Source organism: Canis lupus, chromosome 15 (genome assembly GCF_048164855.1).
Source record: "Canis lupus baileyi chromosome 15, mCanLup2.hap1, whole genome shotgun sequence".
Lineage (NCBI taxonomy): Eukaryota > Metazoa > Chordata > Mammalia > Carnivora > Canidae > Canis > Canis lupus.
Window position 1 is genome coordinate 34,500,252 of NC_132852.1, and position 13,768 is coordinate 34,514,019.

Here is a 13,768-nt window from a genome sequence, read left to right on the forward strand (position 1 = left end):
GTTTTAACTCTTTAGGGGAAAAACTATCTAATTCCTGTTTATTTATTAAGTCACTGTGGAATGTGAGGTGGGAAGATAGATTATGAGGTGTTCATGATGATGAGCACTTCAGGGTAGATTCCAACCATTATACTCAGGCATTCTCTGCCTTTTACTTGACAGAGCACTTCTTTTATCTTTTTTAGGGCTTTGTTTTTCTCAAATGATTAAGGACGGAAGTCCAGTTTTGTTAGTACGTTCGTGGTCAGGTGAAAAATGTAGGCTAACAGATCTGGTATTGATGGATTCCCATTAAAACAGCTCTTTTCCTCTCTTTGCTCTCCCACCCCCAGGACTCCTCATACCCCTATAGCCAGTCTGACCAAGGAATGAACCGGCACAACTTCCCTTGCAATGTCCATCAGTACGAGTCCTCGGGAACAGTGAACAGTGATCATTCAGATCTTTTGGATTCCCAAGTCCAATATAGTGCAGAGCCTCAGCTGTATGGTAATGCTACCAACGAACACCCAAGCAGTCAAGATCAGAATGATAATCTTCCTGAAGAGTGTTTATCTTCAGATGAAGGTACTCCCCCAAGTATTAAAAAAATCATACATGTGCTGGAGAAGGTCCAGTATCTCGAGCAAGAAGTAGAAGAGTTCGTAGGGAAAAAGACAGACAAAGCGTACTGGCTTCTGGAAGAAATGCTAACCAAGGAGCTTTTGGAACTGGATTCAGTTGAAACTGGGGGCCAGGACTCTGTCCGACAGGCCAGGAAAGAGGCTGTTTGTAAAATCCAGGCCATACTGGAAAAGTTGGAAAAAAAAGGATTATGAAGGATTTAGAACAAAGGGGAAGCCTGTTACTAACTTGACCAAAGAACTCTTGATTTTGGTTAATTAGCCCTCTTTTTGAAATGCTTGTTGGTGACGAGAAGCAATACATTCCAACTTTCCTTTGATTAAAACTTGAAAAACTGGTAAAGGACTTGAAAGAACATTTTAGTTATGAGTTGTTTTCAGTTTTCAGACCAATGAATGTAATAGGAAACTGTGGAGTTACCGTTATTGCCAAGTAGACTCACTCCTTAAGAAATTTGTGGATATCTACAAGCTGCTTCTTATCAGCAGGAGGGAAACACGCTTTATGTAACAGGCTTATCAAAAATCGACCAGATGAGACTGGATATAATCTGAGGCAAACAGGCTCTGTTTTTTTAACCATCTGGATTACTTGTCACATTTTTGTACATTGTGACTGCTTTCAACATACACTTCATGTGTAAATTACAGCTTGGACTTTAGCCCTCTTGGACCTCTGTTTTGTTTTGTTATTTGCAGTTCATAAATATAGTATTATTCTCTACTTCTTGGTACGTTTTGTAGTAATATGTTTAATATAATTATTCATGAGACTATATTGACAGCCAGATAGTATGGCAGTTCTGAATGAATTTATATCTTTTCACCACTTGAACATATTGCAATGTGTACTGAGTTCTTGAGGTACATTGGCCCCTTTTTTGTATAGATCATTAAGGTAGAGTTTTACCACTTCTAGTTTTAATGTTAATACTAGAAGGCGAATTGGGAGATGGCAAAGGCACAGGAATAAATGTTTGTGGCCATTTTCTTTTTTGCTTTTTTATTGTATTTGGATAAAGATCCACCTTAAAATTGCCCTTCCCTATCCCTTAATTATCTTTTCACTACTGTTGCTTCCATGTAGAGCATTATGATAGATACAGATAAAAAAATTAAATGCCACAGTTAGTAGAAATAACTGCAAAAGTAATGTGACCACTTGGAAATGTACTTCTCTATCTAAAATAATTAGTTTCATCATGGGGATCCCTATGAGCAGATTTCAGCTCAGTTTATAATAAAAAACAATGAGGGTAAACAGAATTCATGCTCAGGGAATGAATCAGCCATAGTAAGAGTGGAAAATTTTCTTTTAAAGGTAGATTTGATATTTACCTTTATTTCCCTATGACAAATTGTTTTATTAAAAAAAGATGTTGGTTACCATTAATAATGGTCATTTCAGAGCCAGATTTAAGAAAGGGATATTGAAATGGTCTTAGTTGGGCTTGCTTGGGTAGCTCTATGCTATGGTGTAGAAGAGACTTAGGTAAATGGTAAATGACTTACTTTTTCTATTGGAAGTGAGTTCTGGTATACAGTATCTGTTATTGGAAAAACAGCTGTTTCTTAATAAGATATCTAAATGATAACTTTTTTCTAGACTATGAGGCCTATAAATAATGATAAATCTGTCAGCCATCTCCTCTCCTTTTTTTTTTTTTAAAAGTGGGCTCCATGCCCAATGTGGAAGCCCTGTGTGGGGCTTTAACTCCCAACCCTGAGATCAAGAGTTGGCCATCCAACTGACTGAGCCAGGCACCTCCATCTCCTCTCCTTTTAAACAAAACCAAACACATGATGAGAAGAAATGGAGTAAAAATACTGGCTGGGTCTTACGGATGGGATGAGTGATTTTATAAGATAATATGGTGACAATTTTATTCTAGGATTTTCTTTTTTGGCCTAATACAGGAATGTTAAAAAAAAAAAAAAAAAAGGCTTCCTATGAAAATTAGAAAAATGTACTTGAAACTAAAAATTTAGAAAGGGGAGAACCTTAAAGCTGACTTAGTGAGACAGTGACTAATTCAGGAGAGAACACTGCTATTTAACTGAAGACCCAAGATACCAATTTCCACAAAGTCTCGATGTTTATACACACACAGACACACACATACACACACATTATGCACATATATATGTGTGTATGTTTTTTAGCAGTTTTTTTTTTTAATTTTGAGATAATTTTAAACCTAAGGAGTTGTAAAATTAGTAGTTTCTGTATACTCTTCACTGAACTTCCCCTTATGTTAAATAATATCTTACATAACCATAGAACAATTGTCAAATTAAGAAATTAGTCTTGATACAATATTGTTAACTAAAGTAGAGATTTAAAAAAGTAGAGATTTTCTTGTTTTTTTCACTGATGTCCTTCTGTTGTTCCAAGATCCCATGCAGAATCCTACCTTGCATTTAGTTGTCATGTCTCTGTAGTGTCCTCCCAATCTGTGACAGTGTATGATAACACCTGATGTCACAATGTGTTTCTGGTGTTGTTAACCTTAATCTCTAAGGTGGCATTTGCTAGGATTCTCTACTGTAAAATTACATTTTTCTTTGTAATGACTAAATATTTGCTGGAGATACTTTGAGATTATGCAAATATCCTGTTTCTGCTTAAACTATTGCCCACTCATTTTCACATCCATTGCCAGATCTTGCTTGTGTCAGTTACTACTACTGTGGTGTTCTAATGGTGATTCTCTGTTTTTCTCAATCTTCTACATTTATTAATTGGAATTCTTCTGTAAGGAAAGGTTATCGCATTTGGATAAGTCAGGATTAAGTACAAACTTAGAATTTAAAGATGTAAACCATTTAAAATGATAACAAAAACAAATATCAAAGAAAGGAAAGCTAAATTGGTAATCTGTTTCAGAAAATATAATGAACTTAAGAAGGAAAATGGTATTTATGATCTGTGGGTTTGGTTCAATATTTGACCTAGTATTGACTTCAGATTGAATTTAAAATATTCTCAGAGTTTCACATATGGACTTTCTAAAAGTATCTTAATTTATATTACTTTGGGGATAGTTTTTGTCAAAGTCTTGAATAAAGTTACCCAGACCTGGCATGTTAAACACAGCTATGTCTTCTTTATAATATGCCACTATTGTTTCATATATAAATGCCATATATATTTAGTATTTAGACAAATATGCCCTAATGAAGTTTCTGGATGATGGGTTATGCTAGTGTCTACATTGTTGGAGATCTTCTAAATGCCTGCCTTTTTTTTTTTAAAAGATTTATTTCTCCATTCATGAGAGACCCACACACACAGAGAGGAGGCAGAGACATAGGCAGAGGAAGAACCAGGCTTCTCACAGGAAGCCTGATGGTGGGACTCGATCCCCAGACCTTGGGATCATGCCCTGAGCCAAAGGCAGATGCTCAACTGCTGAGGCACCCAGGTGTCCCTAAATGCTTTCAAAATAGATTTTGAAAACAGTTCTTTAGTGTTTTGTTTTTTAAGATTTTACCTATTTGTTAGGGAGAGAGAGAGAGTACAAGCAGGGGGAGAAACAGAGGGAGAAGGAGAATCGGAGACTCTGTTGAGCATGAAGCCTGACTCAGGGCTCCATCCTAGGACTCTGGGGTCATGACCTGAGCTGAAGGCAGGTATTTAACTGACTGAGCCACCCAGGCGCCCCAGTTCTTTACTGGTTAATGTAATACTATTAAAGGTAGGCAGATTTAAAATAAAGTTGAAGACTATAGATTACATTGGCATTTACAAAAAAGATTTTTGGGAAATGGATAATTGATGACTGGAATTATAATTCTATGTAAGTTATAAAGAGTCAGTTCTGTGACAAGGACCATGCTCCTGCTCCCAGTACCTTGTTCTCTTCTACAAAAGCAAGTACTTTCAACTGAGTCTTTAACAAATTATCTCCATATTTTTGTTGTTCTATTGTTTTTTTAGTTACTATTATCTTTTACTTCTAATCTTTATTATTTCCTTCCTTCTCCTACTTTTGAGTTTTGTTATTGTTTTTCTGGCTTCTTTGGGTGTTATCTCCATATTTTAATTTTTTATTTATTTTTTTAAAGGTTTTATTTTTTTAAGTAATCTCTACACCCAGTGTGGGGCTTGAATTTATAATAACCTAAGATCAAGAGTTGCACAGTCCACGGACTAAGCTAGCCAGGCACCTCTCCATATTTTTTAGTGAACATAATTGTGCTTCTTTTGATTTACCAGAAGCCTCTACTCTATAGAGGCTGAAGGTTTAGGTTTATCTCTCTGCTCTTACCATACACACATCTCAGTCCTCATCCTCCGAAACTCAAAAGCTACTCCCCCCAATCTAGTTATATGATGATTTTGTTGTACATTATTATGACCATGTAAATGCTAACCAGAGCTGTCATGTTGTAAACTGTGATTACTCTACCTTTCCTGAACAACTCCCTTTTTTCCCTGCAGTTAATCATTTGCCCACATACTTATAGCTAATTTTGATGTCAAACCCTCCATCATTTGTGTAAATCTTCTTTTAAGATGTTCAGATTGGGCAGACCTGGTGGTCCAGTGGTTTAGCACTGCCTGCAGCCCGGGGTGCAGTCCTGGAGACCCAGGATCGAGTCCCATGTCGGGCTCCCTGCATGGAGCCTGCTTCTACCTCTGCCTGTGTCTCTGCCTCTCCCTCTCTCTGGGTCTTTCATGAATAAATAAAATCTTAAAAAAAAAAAAAAAAGATGTTCAGATATGTATTTTATCAATTTCAAACTCCTGAAGTAGTCTACCCTGGAGCCTTCTGACTAGAGAACTGGTAGGTTCTGAGTGCATATTATCATTCTGGGATCTACTTACCCTGGGGATTCTCTTTGCTTCTCCTGCTGGTTTTCTGTTTTCTGTAGTTTGTCTTTTTCTTAATTTATTCTGTCAGTTAGGTAGAGCATATTCTCTGGTAGCTTCCTGCAAAAGGTTGCCTGAGAAATCGTTTTTTTACATCTTGCATATTTGAAAATGTATTTTTATGATCCTTTGTATAAAACCCTTCTCTCTGGAAGCTTGTATGATATTTTTGTCTCATGTTCTGAAATTTTCTAGCAGTATAGCTTTGGTGTGGGTTTTGTGCATTTTACTGGGCACATTTTACTCTGGAAACTCATACCCTAAGTCCTAAGACATTGTCTTGATTTTGTGTGTTTATTTTCCCCCTCCATCACCCTCATCTCTGTTAACTCTTTCTAGAATTTCTGTTATAGACCTCTTAGACTGGTTTGGTTTTTTTTAAGAGAGAGAGGGACAGAGTCGGGGAGGGGAGGACAGGAGAATCTTAAGCAGACTCCATGCCCAACACAGAACCTGATGCAGGCCTTGATCTCAATCCTGAGATCATGACCTGAGCGAAAATCAAGAGTTAGATGCTTAACCCAATGAGCCACCCAGGCACCCCTAGAGTGGTTCTTTGATTCACTTTTTTTTTTTTTTTACTTTTTGCCTTTCTCCTGTACTTTGTGGGAGCTTTACTTGCCTTTATCTTCTAAATCACTGAATTTTACATTTCTGTATATTTTTAAATTTTAAGAATTTTTTTGTTCTCTATATTCCTTTATGGAATTCTGATTTTGTTTGCAGTTGTAGTATGTTCTGAGGATGATCAGTGATAATTTCTCAAGGTTTCCTTTTTACTAAATAATGGATTTCCTCCAAAATTGCTTTTTCCTTTCTTTTTTGATCTCTATCTTAATCATGCTAGAGATATTTTCTCCGATGTCTGTTAGTTCTTGACTGTGTTATACTGGAGACCTAAAATTATTTCTAGAAAATGCTTCCTATTTTGCTTTTATTTTTTTCAAAATCTCTGTTGGGAATAGCTCTTTTACATCTGAAATTAGGAAGGGAGGATTGTCTGAATAATTTTTTTTTTCTTAAGATTATTTATTCATGAGAGACACAGAAGCAGAGACAGAGGGCGAAGCAGGCTCCCTACTGGGAGCCTGATGCAGGACTTGATCCCAGGACCCTGGGATCACAACCTGAGCAAAGGCAGACACTCCACCGCTGAGCCACTCAGGCATCTCTGTCTGAATAATTTACATTGCTGTGTGTAAATGGGAGATTTTATATTCAATGTGGCTTTCTCATCAGGAGTAGTGGGCACATTTGTTGTAATTAAATGTGAGGGAGAGGAGGTACCAGCTCAGAGAGTGAGGATTTAGGGGTTTCTGAGATCAGCACACATTTTCTGCCAGTCAACTCTTAAATGTCTTTATATTTTGCAATATATACTTTGTCTTCATAGGCTAATGTTAAGAATAGTATTGTCTAATAAATTATAGGACTCCTAGTTACATTTGGGTTTCAGATAAATAACAATCACTTTTAAAAACAAATACATTCCAAATAGTATATGGGACATCTAATAACTAAAAATGCCTGTTTTCCTGAAATTTAGATTTACTGGGGGTACTGTATTTTTTAAAGTTCTTATTTTGGATACTTGTAGATTCACCTGCTGTTTAATTATTTTTTTAAGATTCTATTTATTTATTCATGAGAGAGAGAGAGAAAGAGGCAGAGACACAGGCAGAGGGAGAAGCAGGCTCCATGCAGGGAGCCTGATGTGGAACTCCATCCTGGGACTCCAGGATCACGCCCTGGGCCAAAGGCAGGCGCTAAACCGCTGAGCCACCCAGGGATTCCCTCACATGCTGTTTTAAATAATGCACAGCTTTCATGTACCTTTTACCCAGTTTCCTGCAATGGTAATGTTTTGCAAAACTTACTGCAGTGTCACAACTAGCATATTGACACTGATATAGTCAATATACGGAACGATTCCACCACCACATTTATTCTTTCTATTGACACCTACTTATCCTTTCCCACCATACTAAACCCATGGCAATCAGTTTCCCATTTCAAGAATGTTATATAAGTAGAATTATACAGTTTTGTAACCATTAGAGATTGGCTCTCTTTCACTCGGTGTAATTCCTTTGAGATTCATGTGAATTGTTTCCTGTATCAGTAGTTCTTTTTTATTGCTAAGTCTATGATGTGGATACCACAGTTCAACCACTTACCTATTAAAGACATACAAATTTCCAATTTGGGGCTATTATGAATAAAGCTGTTATGTAGATTCATGTACAGGTTTTTGTGTGGACATGGTTTTAATTTCTTTGGAAAAATGCCCAGGAATGCAGCTCTGGGTCATAGTGTAGTTGCATGCTTAATTTTGTAGGAAATTACCAAACTTTTCTAGAGTGGTTGCACCATTTTACATTCCTTCCAGCATGGATGATTTTCTTCACATCCTTGCCAGTATTTGATGATGTCACTATTTTTTATTTTAAGTGTTCTGATAGATATGTATCGATACCTCATTGTGGTTTAATTTGCATTTCCTTAGTAGTTAATGATGTTGAACATCTCTGCATGTGCTTATTTGCCACCTGTATATCCTCCCGTGAAATGTCTGTGTGGGTTTTTTGCTCATTTTAGGGGGACTTATTTTAATAAGCTTCCTATTTTAGAATAGTTTAGATTTATAGAAAACTTACAATGCTACAGAGTTCCTTTATACTCCACACTCTATTAACACTTTATTTTTTATTTTTTTTTAAAGGTTCCCTGGCCCTTTAAATTTTTATTTATTTATGATAGTCACACAGAGAGAGAGAGAGAGAGGCAGAGACACAGGCAGAGGGAGAAGCAGGCTCCATGCACCGGGAGCCCAACGTGGGATTCGATCCCAGGTCTCCAGGATCGCGCCCTGGGCCAAAGGCAGGCGCTAAACTGCTGCGCCACCCAGGGATCCCTCTATTAACACTTTAAATTACTATTGTACATTTGACACAATTAATGGACCAATAATGATAGATTCTCATTAAAATGCATACTTTCTTCAGATTTCCTTAGTTTTTACCTAACATCCTTTTCCTCTTCCAGGATCCCATTCAGAATACCACATCACATTTAGCCATCATATCTTCTTAGGAGCCTCCTGGCTGTGACAGTTTCCGATGACCATGACCTTCTTGAGGAGTACTGGCCAGATATTTTGTAGACTGCCTGGGATTTGTCTGATGTTTTTCCAGAGGTGTCTTTCTCATCATATATCAAATAACTTATACTATTGATGTTAACTTTAATCACCTGGCTGAGGCAGAGTTTGTTAGGTTTCCCTACCATAAGATTACTTTTTCCCCCCTTTTCCAGACTACTCTGTGGAAGGAAGTCATTATATACAGTGTCACGCTTAGGAATAGGGAGTTTTCCTCCACCTCCTTGAAGGTGTTTGTCTATATAAATTCCTTGGAATTTCTGCAAGGAATATTTGTTTGTTCTCCCATTTATTTGTCTAATCAATTTATATCAGTATGGATTCATAGATATTTATTTTATACTTTGTGTTATGATCTAAGATTACCGTATTTTGTTACTCAGATTTTCTGCTTTGGCCATTGGGAGCTCTCTAAGTTGTGTCCTTTAGGCTTACCCGCATCATTGTGTGTGGCTTTTTTTAAACCCCCTCCCTTTACTTTCTGGCATTAGAAGAATCTCCAGGCTTATCTTGGATATTTCCTGTTCTAGTTTTAGAATCAGTTACTTCTCCAAGAAGCCCTGTTTCCTGCTACTGAAAAATGGTATTGAAACCAAACTTGGGCTCCACTGTCTTCACTGCTGAATTTTGAGAGTTCTTTTTCTAGATACAAGTCCCTTGTCAGATGTGTGGTTTACATTTATTTTATCCCAGTCTGCAGGTTGTCTCTTCATCCTTTTAAGAGAGTCTTCCCAGAGCAAAAGTTTTTAATTTTGAAGAAATCCTATTTATCATTTTTTTCCTTTTACGGATTGGACTTTTGGTGTCAAGTCTCTAAGAACTTCTGCTTTAACCCCAATTCCTGAAGAATTTCTCCTATTTTCTAAAAGTGTTATATTTAACATTTGTGGTTTGCTACATTTACATTGGCTCTGAAGGGCAGGAAAAAATTCTTCCTCTACTCTCAAGGTCTTCCAGCTGAACTCAGAATTATATTTACATGGGACAGATTAATATGAGAGAAAAAAACATGTTTTATTATGTGCACATGGAGGCCCAATAATGAAATAGAGACCTCAAGAAGTGACCAAGGCAGGCAGTATTTATACTTTTTAGACAGACAATTTTGTGAAGAATTGACAGGAGAAAGAAAACAACTTTGGGAGGTTCAATTAGGAATTCTAAGCAGAATTTGGGCTGTGGTAGTCAATTAGTAAAGAGTAACAAGGGTTTTTTACACAGCCTTCTTGGCTCTAAATTTCCCATCTTCAGATGATAAGAATGTCTCTTTTACCTCCTGGTACAGGGAGGCTACCTTTCACATGGGAGTCTTATTTCCTGCTTTCAGGGGACAGAGGAGGGTCTAAGTCTCCTTGCATAGCCTGTCTCTTAAGTAATTTTTATTTTAAAGATTTTATTTATTTGAGAGAGAGAGTGGGCAGAAGTAGGCAGAGGGGGTGAGGGAGAGGGAGAAATAGATTCACTGCTGAGCAGGAGCCTGAATTGGGGCTCAGTCCCAGGACTCTGGGATCATTACTGAGCCAAAGGCAGATGCTCAACCAACTGAGCCACCTCATTAAGTAACTTTTATTTTAAATATTCAATATGCCAATGTGGCCTATCATAGGGCCGCCTGCCTTTGGCCCCTACAGCTCAGTCTGACAACCCTAGCCAACAGGAAGTCTTGGCTTGATGGAAACCTCCAAGAGCTAATGGAGAGACAGCTTGCCCCACAGCTTAAACTGAAGTTCTCAGGTTATCAGCCTCCAGAACAGCCCTCATTGCAGGAAGACAGATATATCCTAAGGGAAGTAAAAATCATTTTCTTCAAAGTAAAAACATTGTACGATTATTAAAACTGAGGAGAGGAACTATTCAGTTGTGGCTATAAAGTAATACAATGGATTTTCATCAATGATTTATGGACTTAAAAATCACCAACTTTGGGTTGGAGAGAACATCACACTGGGGATCATTAAGGTTTCTTCTAGTTCTCTAACACTCTTGTTTTATAAACAAAGTGGTACAGCCAAAATTGTAACTCAGGTCTTCTCTTTCTTGATTTAAGTACCTTGCCTCATAGCAGCAGCCGGTATGTTCTTGATTAAAATGTAGATTCATGACCTCTCTGATTAAACTTTTAAAAAAAATAAAGATTTTTATTTGAGAGTGAACAAGTGAGCACAGGGAGTAATGAGAAGGAGAAGCAGACTCTCGGCTAAGCAGGGAGCCCAATCCCAGGAACCCATGATCATGACTTAAGTGGCAGGCAGGCAGGCAGGCAGGCAGACACTTAACCGACTGAGCCACCCACATGCCCCTGATGAAACTCTTCTAGTTAATCAGAATCTCTGGGTGTTGGATTTAAAAATCTACATTTTTTAAAAAATTTTTTTTTCTTAATTTTTATTTATTTATGATAGTCACACACAGAGAGAGAGAGAGAGGCAGAGACACAGGCAGAGGGAGAAGCAGGCTCCATGCACCGGGAACCCGATGTGGGATTCGATCCCGGGAGTCCGGGATCGTGCCCTGGGCCAAAGGCAGGCGCCAAACCGCTGCGCCACCCAGGGTTCCCTAAAAATCTACATTTTAAAGAATCTACTTAGCATATTCTTCCATTCATTCAAGTTTGAGAATCACCCTCACAGCCTGAAGCCCTGTTCTTATTATTTTATAGTAAGAGCATCCAAGACAACTGTGGAGTGTTCTCAATTTGGGGTACCTAGCTGTCCACCAGGGATTGAGGACTCTTGCCCCCAAAAACTATGTATCTTCATACCAAATGCCTTCATAGGCATTCAACAAGTACATTGTGAATACTGAAATACGGTTTATTTTGGAAAGAAATGGGAATTCAGAATCAATGCCTAACAATTTTTTCAGCTTTGGATATGAAATCTAGTTGTCTCATGACCCTTAAACTCCTGCTTTTGCTCTTTAGGCAACTTACTGGCAATTAGCATTACCTTTTGTATTATAGCATGGAGTCAGCAACTGCCTAGCACCAGAGGCCAAATGTAACCCACTGCCTGCTTTTGTAAACAAGTTTTGTTGGGACACAGCCACACTCATCTGTTTACCTAATGTCTCTAGCTGCTTTTGTGTTACAACAGGAGACCTAATTAGTTGTGACAGAAACCTTATGTCCCACAGAGCCTGAGATATTTATCTGGCCGTTACAGCAAAAAGTTTGCTGCCTCCTGCACTAGAGAATTCAAAGTAAAGATGTAGAGCTTGTGTCAGATTTTGCCTTTTAAGTTTTTTCTCATACATACAACTGCAAACAACAGCTAGTGAAATTAAGTGGGTTTTGAGTGATATACCATAAATATTCTCTTTTTCTGAACCTACCTACTAACTGAGCCTTCTTGGGAACCTAAAATTTATACTGCTTAAGGCAGTGATCTCAAAGTGTAGATACCATACTATCTGCCTCTAAATCATCTGAAGTGCTTGTTTAAAATGCAGATTCCTGAATCCTACCAAAGACCTACAAAAAGACCATTTCTGGAGGTATACCTAGACATTTGGTAACTCCTTTTGTAACTATCAATGTATTTGGTTCCTGCCTCTGTTACGACACTTGAGATATATTTGTTTACCTGCTTGCCTCTTAAGACTGTGAACTCGTTCAGGGTAGGTACTGTTATTCGTTACTTTTGTATTTCATGCCAAGGTGGGCACATTTAATTGCTGTAGTCCACGCATGCTGGATCACAAGATCAAAACTATTAATACTGCGACATGATTTGCTTTTTTTGCTGCTTTTGACATTTGCACTGTTGATGCAAAAGCAATGGTGGGTGAAACTACTGGCGCTTTAGCAGGAATTAAGGAGTGGAAATAAATTGTATTGTCAGTCATTGTATTATGCACTGCCATGCATTCATAATAAAAATGGTGCCCACTTCACAAGAATACTGTTCTTGAAGTAAAAATTATTAATTTTATTAAATATTAACCCTCATGTTCATGCCTTTTTCATATTCTGTGTGACAAAATAGCATGCATAAAACAGTCCTGCATACCCACGCACTCTGGTCTGTTGAGGAAAAAGCACTTGATAGATTATTTGAATCGCTAACTGAACTGCCTACTTTTTTTTCATGGGACATCATTTTTATTTAAAAGTACAACAGAGAAACTAGGGCTAGTCAGATTTACCTATTTGACAGAGCTTCTCTTGAAAACAAAGTGAGCTTGTCATTCAAGGAAAACAACTGACAGTATTGCCAATGATAAAATGTGACTTTTCAAGAAAAAAGCAGACTTTAGAGAACTTTTATTTGCTAAGAGCTTGACAGCTTAAAGGCTCTTCTAATGAGATCAGTGACAATTAAAAAAAAAAAATATATATATATAGTATAATGAAATGTGTTAACATTTGGAAGACCGAATAGTACAGTGAGCTGATATTTTCCAAATCACTAATGCTTGATGTCATAAATCATGTAAAGGTAAAAGATCCATTCAAAGTGCAAGATAGACTGATGGATTTTAATGTATCAAAGTACAAAATATTCACTGATAGGTTTTTAGATTCCCTATTGCAACTAACCTTTAAGAAGCCACCTTTTGTTGAATTTTAGTGTAGTATTAAAAATAGTCACAATTGGAAATCCCTGGGGGGCTCAGTGGTTTAGCGCCTGCCTTTGGCCCAGGATGTGATCTTGGAGTCCCGGGATCGAGTCCCATGTCGGGCTCCTTGCATGAAGCCTGCTTCTCCCTCTGCCTGTGTCTCTGTTTCTCTCTCTCTGTCTCTCATGAATAAATAAAATCTTTAAAAAAATAGTCACAATTATCTGAAGAGGCTATTAAAATACTGATTCCTTCTCCAACTACATAGTTGAGGGAAGCTGGGTTTTCTTCATATACTTCAACCAAAACTAAGTAACAGTTTGAATGCAGAAGCAAATATGAGAATCCCACAGTTTTCTTTTTTTTTTTTTATAAAAAAGTGGGGTATCCAACAGTTTTCTATTAAACTAGACATTTTTTTTAATAAAAGATTTTCTTTATTTATTTCCTTGAGAAACAGAGAGAGACAGAGAGAGAGAGGCAGAGACAGACAGAGGCAGAGACACAGAGGGAGAAGCAGGCTCCATGCAGGGAGCCTGACATGGGACT

The 13,768-nt window shown here is 37.6% G+C and overlaps 1 protein-coding gene across 4 annotated transcripts in view; it reads left to right on the forward strand.

Annotated features, from left to right (window-relative positions):
• Positions 1 to 12,559, forward strand: part of BAG4 (BAG cochaperone 4) — a 43,048-nt gene extending 30,489 nt beyond the window's left edge. For all 4 annotated transcript variants that reach the window (XM_072776453.1, XM_072776455.1, XM_072776454.1 and 1 more), the window contains one exon: positions 333 to 12,559. In XM_072776453.1, the coding sequence (XP_072632554.1) occupies positions 333 to 818 (486 nt within the window). In that variant the 3' untranslated portion in view covers positions 819 to 12,559. The remainder of the gene's footprint in view (positions 1 to 332) is intronic.
• The last annotated feature ends 1,209 nt before the right edge of the window (positions 12,560 to 13,768 follow it).